The sequence below is a fragment of the Oncorhynchus mykiss genome, chromosome 2, assembly GCF_013265735.2.
Source record: "Oncorhynchus mykiss isolate Arlee chromosome 2, USDA_OmykA_1.1, whole genome shotgun sequence".
NCBI classification, from domain to species: Eukaryota; Metazoa; Chordata; class Actinopteri; order Salmoniformes; family Salmonidae; genus Oncorhynchus; species Oncorhynchus mykiss.
Genome location: NC_048566.1, coordinates 61196959 through 61210053, shown reverse-complemented (window position 1 = coordinate 61210053; position 13095 = coordinate 61196959). Strand labels below are relative to the sequence as shown.

Here is a 13095-nt window from a genome sequence, read left to right as displayed (position 1 = left end):
CACGGTGGGAACCACACATGCGGAGATCATCCGTTCAGAGCCAGTTTCATCGTAGTGCTTGATGGTTTTTGCGACTGCACTTGATGAAACATTCAAAGTTCTTGTAATGTTTCACATTGACTGACCTTCATGTCTTAAAGTAATGATGGACTGTCATTTCTCTTTGCTTATTTGACCTGTTCTTGCCATAATATGGACTTGATCTTTTACCAAATAGGGCTATCTTCTGTATACCACCCCTACCTTGTCACGACACAACTGATTTGCTCAAACACACTAAGAAGGAAAGAAATTCCACAAATTAACTTTTAACAAGGCACACCTGTTCATTGAAACTACCTCATGAAGCTGGTTGAGAGAATGCCAAGAGTGTGCAAAGCTGTCATGAAGGCAGAGGGTGGCTAATTTGAAGAATCTCAAATCAAAATATATATATATATATATTTAACACTTTGTTGGTTACTACATGATTCCATATGTGTTATTTCATAGTTTTGATGTCTTCACTGTTATTCTACATTGTAGAAAATAATACAAATTAAGAAAACCCCTGGAATGAGTAGGCATGTCCAAACTTTTGACTGGCAATGTATACCTTTGGAGTACAAAACGCATATGGGGTCATTCTGGTCTTACTTTTAGTGTTTTTCTCTTCAGTTAATGAAATTAAATGTCTTTCAAGTGCGCTACTTGCAGTTCCCGCATGACATTTCCTGACGTGTGTGTGTATGTGTTCCAGGTCGTACAGTGAGCGGGGAATGTCAGGGGGAGATGTTGGACTACAGGAGGATGTTGATGGAGGACTTCTCTCTGAGCCCTGAGATTGTGCTGCATTGCCGTGGGGAGATCGAGGCCCACTGCTCCGGACTCCACCGCAAGGGACGCACCTTGCACTGTTTGATGAGGGTAGGCCGAGGAGACCTGGGCGCCATCGACAACCTCTGCCAGAAAGCTGTGAGTTCAGTTCACCTACAAAATCTCACCATAGATATTAGAAGATGAGTTCTCAAGACTGAGATTAAGGGCACAATCATTTAGTTTGGAGCTTTAAAGAGCAGCCATGGACCAGAACAAAGTAGACACAGTGTACACAGGTATCCGCTCCAAATAATGTTTTTTTTTTTTTTTTCAACTTTTATTTCTATCGGTTGATTTGGTTGTTATTGACCCCCCTCCAGCTCCAGACTTTGATCCAGGAGGCTGACCCTGGGGCAGACTACCGTATCGACCGGGCCCTAAACGAGGCCTGTGAGTCTGTCATCCAGACAGCCTGCAAACACATCCGTAACGGAGACCCGATGTGAGTCACCAAAAATCTTCCACTCCCCTGCTCACTTTACATAGATAATAGGAAAGAGAACTACCAGAACAGTGATTGAAAAAAATATATCATCATTTATCTGTCATGCTTCAGCTCTGGTAATGTGTGTTTGTTGTGTAGGATCCTGTCGTGTCTGATGGAGCACCTGTACACAGACAAGATGGTGGAGGACTGCGAACACAGGCTGCTGGAGCTGCAGTACTTCATAGCACGGGATTGGAAGTAAGTGGCAATGCTAGTTTATGGGGATCCTCCATACATTCAAAGCCTTTTTAACCACTGTATCGTTCATATAGGAGCCTGACCAGGCTCCATGTAAGGGTTTTTATTATGACTGGTCACTGCATTTTCCTGGTATGGCTTTTTCCTACATCGTGCTCTTGCACTATGTGACACTAAACACTATGTGACAACTGCTGATGTAAAAAGGGCATTCGAGATGCATTTGATTGACTGACTGTCCCTTACACGTTCTGCCTCCCAGACTGGACCCCATCTTGTATAAGAAGTGCCAGGGCGACGCCTCCCGCCTGTGTCACACCCACGGCTGGAACGAGACCAGCGAGATGATGCCACCCGGCGCCATCTTCTCCTGTCTGTACCGCCACGCGTACCGCACAGAGGAGCAGGGACGGCGGGTAGGATTGCACCCATAGACATACATGCATTCATATTTACATACTGTAGTAGTCAAAGGTTTGGACACACCTACTCATTCAAAGGTTTTTCTTTATTTTGATGTTTTCTATGTTGTAGAATAATAGTGAAGACATCAAAACTATGAAATAACACATGGAATCATGTAGTAACCAAAAAAATGTGAAACAAATCAAAATATATTTTAGATTCTTCAAAGTAGCCACCCTTTGCCTTGATGACTGCTTTGCACACTCTTGGCATTCTCTCAACCAGCTTCATGAGGAATGCTTTTTCAACAGTCTTGAAGGAGTTCCCACATATGCTGAGCACTTGTTGGCTGCTTTTCCTTCACTCTGCGGTCCAACTCATCCCAAACCAACTCAATTGGGTTGAGGTCAAGGGATTGTGGAGGCCAGGTCATCTGATGCATCACTCCATCACTCTCCTTATTGGTCAAATAGCCCTTGCACAGCCTGGAGGTGTGTTGGGTCATTGTCCTGTAGAAAAACAAATGATGGGCTGCAATCTGAGGTGCAGTTAACTCTAGTGAACGTGTTCTCTGCAGCAGAGGTAACTCTTGGTCTTCCTTTCCTGTGGCGGTTCTCATGAGAGCCAGTTTCATCATAGCACTTGAAGGTTTTTGCAACTGCACTTGAAGAAACTTTCAAAGTTCTTGACATTTTGCAGATTGACTGACCTTCATGTTTTAAAGTAATGGTCTGTCGTTTCTCTTTGCTTATTTGAGCTGTTCTTGCCATAACAATCTGTTAATTGAAATCCATTCCGGGTGACTACCTCATGAAGCTGGTTGAGAGAATGCCAAGAGGGCAAAGCTGTCATGGCAAAGGGTGGCTACTTTGAAGAAACTCATATAATATACACTGCTCAAAACAATAAAGGGAACACTAAAATACCACATCCTAGATCTGAATGAATGAAATATTCATATTAAATACTTTTTTCTTTACATAATTTGTGTGATTTTGTTGTCAGCACATTCAACTATCAATGGAAATCAAATGTATCAACCCATGGAGGTCTGGATTTGGAGTCACACTCAAAATTAAAGTAGAAAACCACACTACAGGCTGATCCAACTTTGATGTAATGTCCTTAAAACAAGTCAAAATGAGGCTCAGTAGTGTGTGTGGTCTCCACGTGCCTGTATGACCTCCCTACAACGCCTGGGCATGCTCCTGATGAGGTGGCGGATGGTCTCCTGAGGGATCTCCTCCCAGACCTGGACTAAAGCATCCGCCAACTCCTGGACAGTCTGTGGTGCAACGTGGTGTTGGTGGATGGAGCGAGACATGATGTCCTAGATGTGCTCAATTGGATTCAGGTCTGGGGAACGGGCGGGCCAGTCCATAGCATCAATGCCTTCCTCTTGCAGGAACTGCTGACACACTCCAGCCACATGAGGTCTAGCATTGTCTTGCATTAGGAGGAACCCACGGTCCACCGCACCAGTACACGGTCTCACAAGGGGTCTGAGGATCTCATCTCAGTACCTAATGGCAGTCAGGCTACCTCTGGCGAGCACATGGAGAGCTGTGCGGCCCCCCAAAGAAACGCCACCCCACAACATGACTGACCCACCGCCAAACCGGTCATGCTGGAGGATGTTGCAGGCAGCAGAACGTTCTCCACGGTGTCTCCAGACTCTGTCACGTCTGTCACATGTGATCAGTGTGAACCTGCTTTCATCTGTGAAGAGCACAGGGCGCCAGTGGCGAATTTGCCAATCTTGGTGTTCTCTGGCAAATGCCAAACGTCCTGCACGGTGTTGGGCTGTAAGCCCAATCCCCACCTGTGGACGTCGGGCCCTCATACCACCCTCATGGAGTCTGCTTCTGACCGTTTGAGCAGACACATGCACATTTGTGGCCTGCAGCAGGTCATTTTGCAGTGCTCTGGCAGTGCTCCTCCTGCTCCTCCTTGCACAAAGGCGGAGGTAGCGGTCCTGCTGCTGGGTTGTTGCCCTCATACGGCCTCCTCCACATCTCCTGATGTACTGGCCTTTTCCGGGTAGCGCCTCCATGCTCTGGACACTACGCTGACAGACACAACAAACCTTCTTGCCACAGCTCGCATTGATGTGCCATCCTGGATGAGCTGCACTACCTGAGCCATTTGTGTGGGTTGTAGACTCCGTCTCATGCTACCACTAGAGTGAAAGCACCGCCAGCATTCAAAAGTGACCAAAACATCAGCCAGGAAGCATAGGAACTGAGAAATGGTCTGTGGTCACCACCTGCAGAACCACTCCTTTATTGGGGGTGTCTTGCTAATTGCCTATAATTTCCACCTGTTGTCTATTCCATTTGCACAACAGCATGTGAAATTTGTCAATCAGTGTTGCTTCCTAAGTGGACAGTTTGATTTCACAGAAGTGTGATTGACTTGGAGTTAAACACAATGTAAGTGTTCCCTTTATTTTTTTGAGCAGTGTATATTTTTATTTGTTTAACACTTTTTTGGTAACTACTGTACGTGATTCCATGTGTTATTTCATAGTTTTGCGGTCTTCACTATTATTCTACAATGTAGAAAATAGTACAAATAAAGATACCCTGGAATGAGTAGGTGTGTCCAAACCGTATGTCTTAATATACTCATGATTGACAGCAGCGTACTGCACACAGGAAATGCATCAGTGCCTAATGTAGAGGAATAGCGATATAGATTTACTTGCAATAATCACATAAAGAACTATTGTCTGAAGTGATCTTAGACCTTTAGAAATACCGTACATCTGTCCTCAGTACATCCTGAAAGTGTTGTCCTTTTTAAAAGGGGAATGCAGTGGAACAAACAGGAAAACAAGGTTACATTGTAAGTAAGTTCAGTGATGATGATTATCGTGATGTGATTGGGTTCTGATTCCTGAAGATGATTCTGATCAAAATAAGGGAGAATGTGGGCTTTTTTTTGTTGCTGTCGAATGTCAATTTGAACACATTTCTGAAAATGTAACTATATATCTTATCACTTGATGTATCAGTGTGCACCTTTACATGTTGAATGTGGCATTGGTGTCAGAAGTGGAATTAGGTCATGTAATGGTCTCTGTACTCGGGAATGATCTTCAGCCTTGCAATGAAAATGACTATAATCTGAATAATCTCTGAATATTTGACTGGAATGGTTGCTTGGTGACATTGACAACGTTGGGATAATGTCTTAATGTGATCACCCAATCAATATACTGAAGGTACACTACAAGCAAAATTATCATTCATTTTGATGGGACATCCCATTAGCCTTGACGCTTGCTTGTCTTTCTTGGGCTCCAATGTCCCCTACTGCCTGGTTGTCGCTTGTCCTGCATCCTCAACAGGGTTGGCCTCAATTCCATTTGATTTCAGGAAGTAACCTGACTTGTAATTGACCGAATTGAAAGGGAATTGACCCCAACCCTGATCCCGAGTTCTATTCTTTGATATTTCCTAGCTGTCTCGGGACTGTAAAGTGGAGGTGCAGCGTATCCTCCACCAGAGGGCGCTGGATGTGAAGCTGGACCCGGAGCTGCAGAGGCGCTGTATGACCGACCTGGGGAAGTGGTGCAGTGAGAAGGCAGAGTCTGGACAGGTACTGGAGGAGACCACCTGCTGTCTTTCTCACACAATTATTATCACTTGCATATTAAACCATATCATCCATCTATTTATTGTAGCCTGTAACTGCTGGCGGGATCATTTTTCTTTAGAAGGCTTTGTACTCGTTAACTATAACATGTGGTCAACCATGTTGGGCTTAGACCAGGGGCACAGTAATAATTGCACAACCATGGTGTATGTTTTCTGTATTGAAGTCTGACATGGTATTTTTGGGGTGTTCCAGGAGCTGGACTGTTTACAGGACCACCTAGAAGACCTGGTGTCAGAGTGCAAAGATGTGGTGGGCAACCTGACTGAACTGGAGTCTGAGGTAAGAAAGGAGTACCAGGGACACGTTGACCGACTGCTCTGTGTGAGGAACTGGCTGTGGTAAACTATGGTTGGTCACATGGTAAAAGGATGTTCTTCTCTCCTCCCACCAGGACATTCAGATTGAGACCCTGCTGATGCGAGCCTGTGAGCCAGTCATCCAGTCCTACTGTCACGTGAGTCCTACCTCTACCCCAGCGATGAGGGGCTATTCATACCACCAACCCCCCCTTTTCAATTCCACTACCAATGACAAGGATATCTATCCTGCCAAGAGTCTAGAATTTCAAATGATCCATAATTAAAAAAGAAATGTGAGTTTTAGATCTGTTGTTCTCATTGAAAGCAAGTCAAAGAAGCGGTAGATCTGTTCTATGTGCGTTATTTCCATGCTTCCCATTTTAAGTTTAGTTTTTGTTCTTTCTGTTTTGTACACCAGCTTCAAACAGCTGACAATACAATATTTCTGGTTATGGAAAATATATTTCACAGTAGTTTAGATGGTACAATGATTCTCTACACTATACTTGCGTGTTTTGTCACAAACTGACACTAGGCGAACTATTTGAATTTTAGTAACCAGGAAATGGCGGAACGATTTCTACATATCTTTAACTGATTTCACTGATTCTTATAAGGACAAGAGACATACTGTATTTCAATGGCTTTGTATTCTGACTCTAACAGCACTCCAACTTTTTTCCTTATGGTCTTTGGCTCCTGACCACTTTCTATTTTTCTTACTCTCTCTCCCAGGAGGTGGCAGATAACCAGATCGACACGGGGGATCTGATGGAGTGTCTGGTGCAGAACAAACACCAGAAGGAAATGAACGACAAGTGTGCCGTGGGCGTCACACACTTCCAGCTGGTGAGTCTCTGTGGCCCAACTCCAAATATACTCCCAACACTGGTGTATTTCATTTGTCTTTATTTTATTCAACCTTTATTTAACTAGGCAAGTCAGTTAAGAACAAATTATTATTTACAATGACAGCCTACCAAAAGGCCTCCTGTGGGGACGGGGGCTGGGATTAAAAATATAGGATAAAACACACATCACGACAAGCGAGACCTAAGACGACAACAACAGCATGGCAGCAACACATGGCAGCATGGTAGCAATATAGCATGACAGCAGCACAACATGGTATCAGCACAAAACATGGTAAAAATGTTACTTGGCACAGGCAACAGCATAAAGGGCAAGAAGGTAGAGACGACAATGCATCACGCGAAACAGCCAAAACTTTCAGTAAGAGTGTTCATAATTGAGTCTGAATGAGGAGAGACAGAACAGACTTAAACAGGCCAGTTTGAGTGTTTGTTGCAGCTCGTTCCAGTCGCTAGCTGCAGCGAACTGAAAAGAAGAGTGACCCTGGGATGTGTGCGCTTTGGTGACCCTTTAACAGAATGTGACTAGCAGGAAGTATGTTGGATGTGGGTTACAGTAGATATCTCAGATAGGGGGGAGTGAGGCCTAAGAGGGTTTTATAAATAAGCATTAACCAGTGGTCTTGTGACTGGTATACAGAGATGACCAGTTTACAGAGGAGTATGGAGTGCAGTGATGTGTCCTATAAGGAGCATTGGTGGCAAATCTGATGGCCGAATGGTAAAAAACATCTAGCCGCTCAAAAGCACCCTTAACTACCGATCTATAAATTAAGGACCCGTAATCTAGCATGGGTAGGATGGTCATCTGAATCAGGGTTAGTTTGGCAGCTGGGGTGGAAGAGGAGTGATTACAATAGAGGAAACCAAGATTTATTTAACCTTAGTCTGCAGTTTTGGAATGTGCTGAGAGAAGGACAGTGTACCTTCTAGCCATACTCCCAAGTACTTGTATGAGGTGACTACCTCAAGCTCTCAACCCTCACAGGTAGTAAGTACACCGTTGGGGAGAGGGGCATTCTTCTTACTTAACCACATGACCTTTGTTTTGGAGGTGTTCAGAACAAGGTTAAGGGCAGAGAGAGCTTGTTGGACACTAAGAAAGCTTTGTTGTAGAGCGTTTAACACAACATCTGGGGAGGGGTCAGCTGAGTATAACACTATCATCTGCATATAAATGGATGCGAGAGCTTCCTACTGCCTGAGCTATGTTGTTGATGTAAATTGAGAAGAGCGTGGGCCACTCACTAGGTGACAGGCTGTGGCTGAGACAGCAGATATACCGACTTTATACACTGCACTCTTTGAGAGAGACACCAATACTCCTTAGCTGACCCACAAGAATGGAATGGTCTACCATATCAAAAGCTTTGGCCAAGTCAGTAAAAAATAGCAGCACAACATTGCTTAGAATCAATGGTGACATCAATTAGCACCTTTTTAAGGTTGCAGTGACACATCCATAACCTGAGCGTAAACCAGATTGCATACCAGAGAGAATACTATAGACCTCAAGAAAGGCAGTCAGTTGATTATTGACAAGTTTTTCCAACACTTTTGATAAACAGGGTAAAATAGAAATAGGCCTATAACAGTTAGGATCCGCATGATCTCCCTCTTTAAATGAAGAATGCACTGTGGCTGCCTTCCAAGGAATGGGAACCTCCCCAGAGAGGAGAGACAGGTTTAAAAGGTCAGAGATAGGCTTGGTGATTATAGCAACCTTTATCAAGAAGAAAGGGTCTAAACCATCTGACCCAGATGTCTTTTTGGGGTCAAGTTTAAGGAGCTCCTTCAGCAACTCGGACTCAGTGACCGCCTGCAGGGAGAAACTTTGTAGCGTGGCAGGGGGAAAAGAGGTAGGAGCATCGGGGCTAGTCGCGTTTAGAAGGGGTGGTAGATTAGGAATTGTTGGACGGGCAAGGAGGCGTGGCCGAATCAAATAGCACTCCTGATCTGAAACATAATAAGTATGTGTGTGTGATCCCTGTGAGAATTGCACCCATGCCCTTGACCGTCGATTCACTCCCATTTCTCTGCTCTTTCCTTCTTCTTTTGCTCGTCCCTTCTCTTCCCTCCCAGGTCCAAATTAAAGACTTCCGTTTCTCCTACAAGTTTAAGATGGCCTGCAAAGAGGACGTGCTCAAGCTCTGCCCCAACATCAAGAAGAAGTGAGTGCTGCCTGAGTGAGAACCCAGAAATAGTTAAGCAAAATGTCAAACAAACGTTCTCTCTTTCGCTCCCCTCTCTCTCATTTTCTCCAGGGTGGATGTAGTGCTCTGTCTGAGCACCACGGTGAGGAACGACACTCTGCAGGACATGAAGGAGCAGCGTGTGTCTGTCAAGTGTCGTAAGCAGCTGAGGGTGGAGGAGCTGGAGATGTCTGAGGATATCCGTCTGGAGCCTGAGCTCTACGACTCCTGTAAGCAGGACATCGGGCGGCTGTGCCAGAATGTGGCCTTTGGAAACGCACAGGTCAGTATTATTGATGCGTGTTCTAAACACATTCCTCTCCATCTGATTCCTATCAGCCGGACGACAGCCTCTCTTGTCAGACAAAAGCGTTTAGCAACGGTGATATTTCTACATGAGACTGATTTGACGAGGATGACGATGACGATGAAGACGAGTGCCCTCTCTCTGTCATAGGTGATCGAGTGTCTGAAGGAGAACAAGAAGCAGCTGACCCAACGCTGTCACCACAAGGTGTTTAAGCTGCAGGAGGTAGAGATGATGGACTCGGAGCTCGACTACCAACTCATGAGGGTCTGCAAGCCGATGATCCGGGTATGTACTTTTTCACTGCGTCGTTTTAGCACACAAGGACACAGGTCCAAACACAAGGAAAATGCAAGGAATGTAAGGAAGTCTTCAACAATGTAGTTATGCTCGAAGGCGCCTCTATCAAACCATGATTGCTGATTGCATTGCGTCTGGAATTAAATCTGAGTGTATTTTGTATAATTATAATTTTCTGAAGAAGAGGTTCCTGGCGGTTAGTAAAACTGTCAGACAGATAGGATGAATGGGGCTTGTGGTGCCTGTTGGTCTCTCCCATGCATATTCTCTTCCAGTGCTTTTATAGTCCGGGACTCTTACAAGAGAAAAGCTGCATGGTCTGTGGCTCCCATGCAATGAATGTAATTTATAATAACAACCAGCGTTTCGACAGCTACGCTGCCTTCATCAGGGTTCTATCTAAGTTTCATAGTGTTGTCTCTGTCTCTACCAGCGGTTCTGCACTGAGGCTGATGCCAAGAACATGCTGCAGTGCCTGAAGCAGAACAAGAACAGCGAGCTGATGGACCCCAAGTGTAAACAGATGATCACCAAGAGACAGATCACACAGAACACGGGTAGATACTGAACACAGACACATACACACACACACACACACACACTATAGCGCACAATCAGAGGAGGCTGGTGGAACAAGCTATAGGAGGACGGGCTCATTCAAATGGCTGAAATGGAATTAATGGAACAGTATCAAACATATGGAAACCACATATTTGACTCAGTTCCATTTCTGCCATTCTAGCCATTACAATTAGCCCGTCCTCCTCTGGCTCCTCCCACCAGCCTCCACTGCTCACAATCTGAGCAGAGATTATGGCTTCCAGTATGCAAACACAGCACCTCTGTAGCATTACATGTCCCATCTGTTCTCACCCGATATCTAACCACGGGGTTCTCACCCTGTCTCCTCTCCCGTGTGTCCTGTCCAGACTACAGATTGAACCCGGTGCTGAGGAAGTCGTGTAAGGCTGACATCCCGAAGTTCTGCCAGAGCATCCTGAACAAGGCTACAGGGGACAGCGAGCTAGAGGGACAGGTCGTCTCCTGCCTCAAACTCAAATACGCCGACCAGGTCAGAATGCATTGGGTTACTGCATTGGGTTCACCTTTTTTGTTGGTGGGGGGGGTTTGTTACTACCACGTTGAGGCGTTTTTCTATTTTTTTAAATATCTCTCTGTTTACGTATGTGTACTAAACGCGTAATGTTGTCCACAGCGTCTGTCTCCTGACTGTGAGGATCAGATCAGGGTTATCCTGCAAGAGTCAGCTCTGGACTACAGACTGGACCCTCAGCTGCAGCTGCACTGCACTGACGAGGTGAGTCGGCCTCCCGGTCCTACGCAAGACTATTTCTGCTGTCTTACGCACGTTAAGTTTTTTTTCCCCCCACATTGGGGAAGTCACCGAGTTCACACACCCGTCTTGCGTGTCAGATCTCTCGGCTGTGTCCCGAGGAGGCTGCGGCCCAGGAACAGACTGGTCAAGTAGAGGAGTGTCTCAAAGTCAACCTGCTCAAGATCAAAGTGGAGGGCTGCAAGAAGGTGGGTGGCTCTCATCTCCTCACCTCGAATGTAACCATGTTCCGCTGTCCGGGAGTCAAGAGTCGAGGCGGGAAAAATCCCTCTCTTCTTCACGCCTTTCTCTGTTTTCTCTGCAGGAGGTGTTGAACATACTAAAGGAGAGTAAGGCAGACATCTTTGTGGACCCTGTCCTCCACACGGCGTGCGCTCTGGACATCAAACACCACTGTGCTGCCATCCCGCCAGGACGAGGGCGCCGTGAGTAATGCACACGGTCAATTTGTATACACACCTCTGTCCCTCGTACACACGTCTCTTACCGCTTCGGCCCTTTTTCACTTTGTGTTGAGTAGCCTTACAACACTGCTGGAGCTAGAAACAGGAGCATTTCGCTGCACCTGCGATAGCATCAGCACAATATGTGTGCTCAACCAATAAAGTTTGAGTACCTGACAGTGTGCGTTGGCTCCTCCTCAGAGATGTCCTGTCTGATGGAGGCCCTGCAGGACAAGAGGGTGCGTCTGCAGCCAGAGTGTAAGAAGAGACTGCAGGACCGCATCGACATGTGGAGCTACGCTGCCAAGGTGAATAAGACACACACACACACACCCACCAGCAACAAGTCACTAGCTTGGCTAAGCACTCACACCCGAGTCCCTTCAAAACAAGTGAGAACCTGTCAGACATTACCACCATACTTTTTACGGCACTTACATCTGTTCGCCCTGTCCCCCCGGACACACCCGTTCACGTTTTCTAAAAATTCTTCAAAAACCTGTCACTAAAATTCACACTCCTACTCAATGAATGTGACTTCACACTGTTCAGTGTATAATTGAAGCCTGCATATATAATGGCTGATTCCCTCATATTTGCGAAGGCGTACCTGAGATTTGGCTGCAGGAATGGCAGGAAGGAATATACAGTCGAAGTCGTAAGTTTACATACACGTAGGTGGGAGTCATTAAAACTGTTTTTCAACCACTCCATTTCTTGCTAACAAACTATAGTTTTGGAAAGTCAGTTAGCACCTCTACTTTGTGCATGACAGAAGTAATTTTTCAAACAACTGTTTACAGACAGACTATTTCTCTTATAATTCACTGTATCACAATTCCAGTTGGTCAGAAGTTTCCATACACTAAGTTGACTGTGCCTTTAAACAGCTTGTAAAAATCCAGAAAATGATGTCATGGCTTTAGAAACTTCTGATGGGCTAATTGACATAATTTGAGTCAATTGGAGGTGTACCCGTGGATGTATTTCAAGGCCTACCTTCAAACTCAGTGACTCTTTGCTTGACATCATGGGAAAATCAAAAGAAATCTGCCAAGACCCCAGGAAAAAAAATTGTGGACCTCCACAAGTCTGGTTCATCCTTGGGAGCAATTTCCAAACGCCTGATGGTACCACCTTTCCATCTGTACAAACAATAGAATGCAAGTATAAACATCATGGGACCACGCAGTCGTCATACCGCTCAGGACGGAGACGGGCTTTGTCTCCTAGAGATGAATGTACTTTGTTGCGAAAAGTGCAAATCAATCCCAGAACAACAGCAAAAGGACATTGTGAAGATGCTGGAGGAACGGTTTACAACTGCACATGGGGACAAAGATCGTACTTTTTTTGAGAAATGTCCTCTGGTCTGATGAAACAAAAATAGAACTGTTTGGGCATAATGACCATCGTTATGTTTGGAGGAAGAATGGGGAGGCTTGCAAGCCAAAGAACACCATCCCAACCGTGAAGCACAGGGGTGGCAGCATCATGTTGTGGGGGTGCTTTGCTGCAAGAGGGACTGGTGCACTTCAAAAAATAGATGGCATCATGAGAAGGAAAATTCTGTGGATATTATTAAAAAATATATATTTCACCTTTATTTAACCAGGTAGGCTAGTTGAGAACAAGTATATACAGTGTGTGCAAATGAGGTAGGATAAGGGAGGTAAATTATATTGAAGACATCAGTCAGGAAGTTAAAGCTTGGTTG

The 13095-nt window shown here is 45.3% G+C and overlaps 1 protein-coding gene across 2 annotated transcripts in view; it reads left to right on the top strand.

The window, feature by feature from the left end:
• LOC110493154 (Golgi apparatus protein 1) overlaps positions 1-13095 on the top strand; it is a 41925-nt gene that overhangs the window by 22551 nt on the left and 6279 nt on the right. Inside the window, exons 8-25 of one of the 2 annotated variants that reach the window (XM_036952324.1) lie at positions 740-954; positions 1179-1300; positions 1442-1543; positions 1806-1959; positions 4757-4795; positions 5414-5551; positions 5804-5890; positions 6003-6065; positions 6646-6759; positions 8865-8953; positions 9047-9257; positions 9432-9569; positions 10015-10138; positions 10511-10653; positions 10798-10899; positions 11016-11123; positions 11240-11360; positions 11580-11686. In XM_036952324.1, the coding sequence (XP_036808219.1) occupies positions 740-954; positions 1179-1300; positions 1442-1543; positions 1806-1959; positions 4757-4795; positions 5414-5551; positions 5804-5890; positions 6003-6065; positions 6646-6759; positions 8865-8953; positions 9047-9257; positions 9432-9569; positions 10015-10138; positions 10511-10653; positions 10798-10899; positions 11016-11123; positions 11240-11360; positions 11580-11686 (2177 nt within the window). The remainder of the gene's footprint in view (positions 1-739; positions 955-1178; positions 1301-1441; positions 1544-1805; positions 1960-4756; positions 4796-5413; positions 5552-5803; positions 5891-6002; positions 6066-6645; positions 6760-8864; positions 8954-9046; positions 9258-9431; positions 9570-10014; positions 10139-10510; positions 10654-10797; positions 10900-11015; positions 11124-11239; positions 11361-11579; positions 11687-13095) is intronic. The other variant, XM_036952330.1, reaches the window with a different exon arrangement.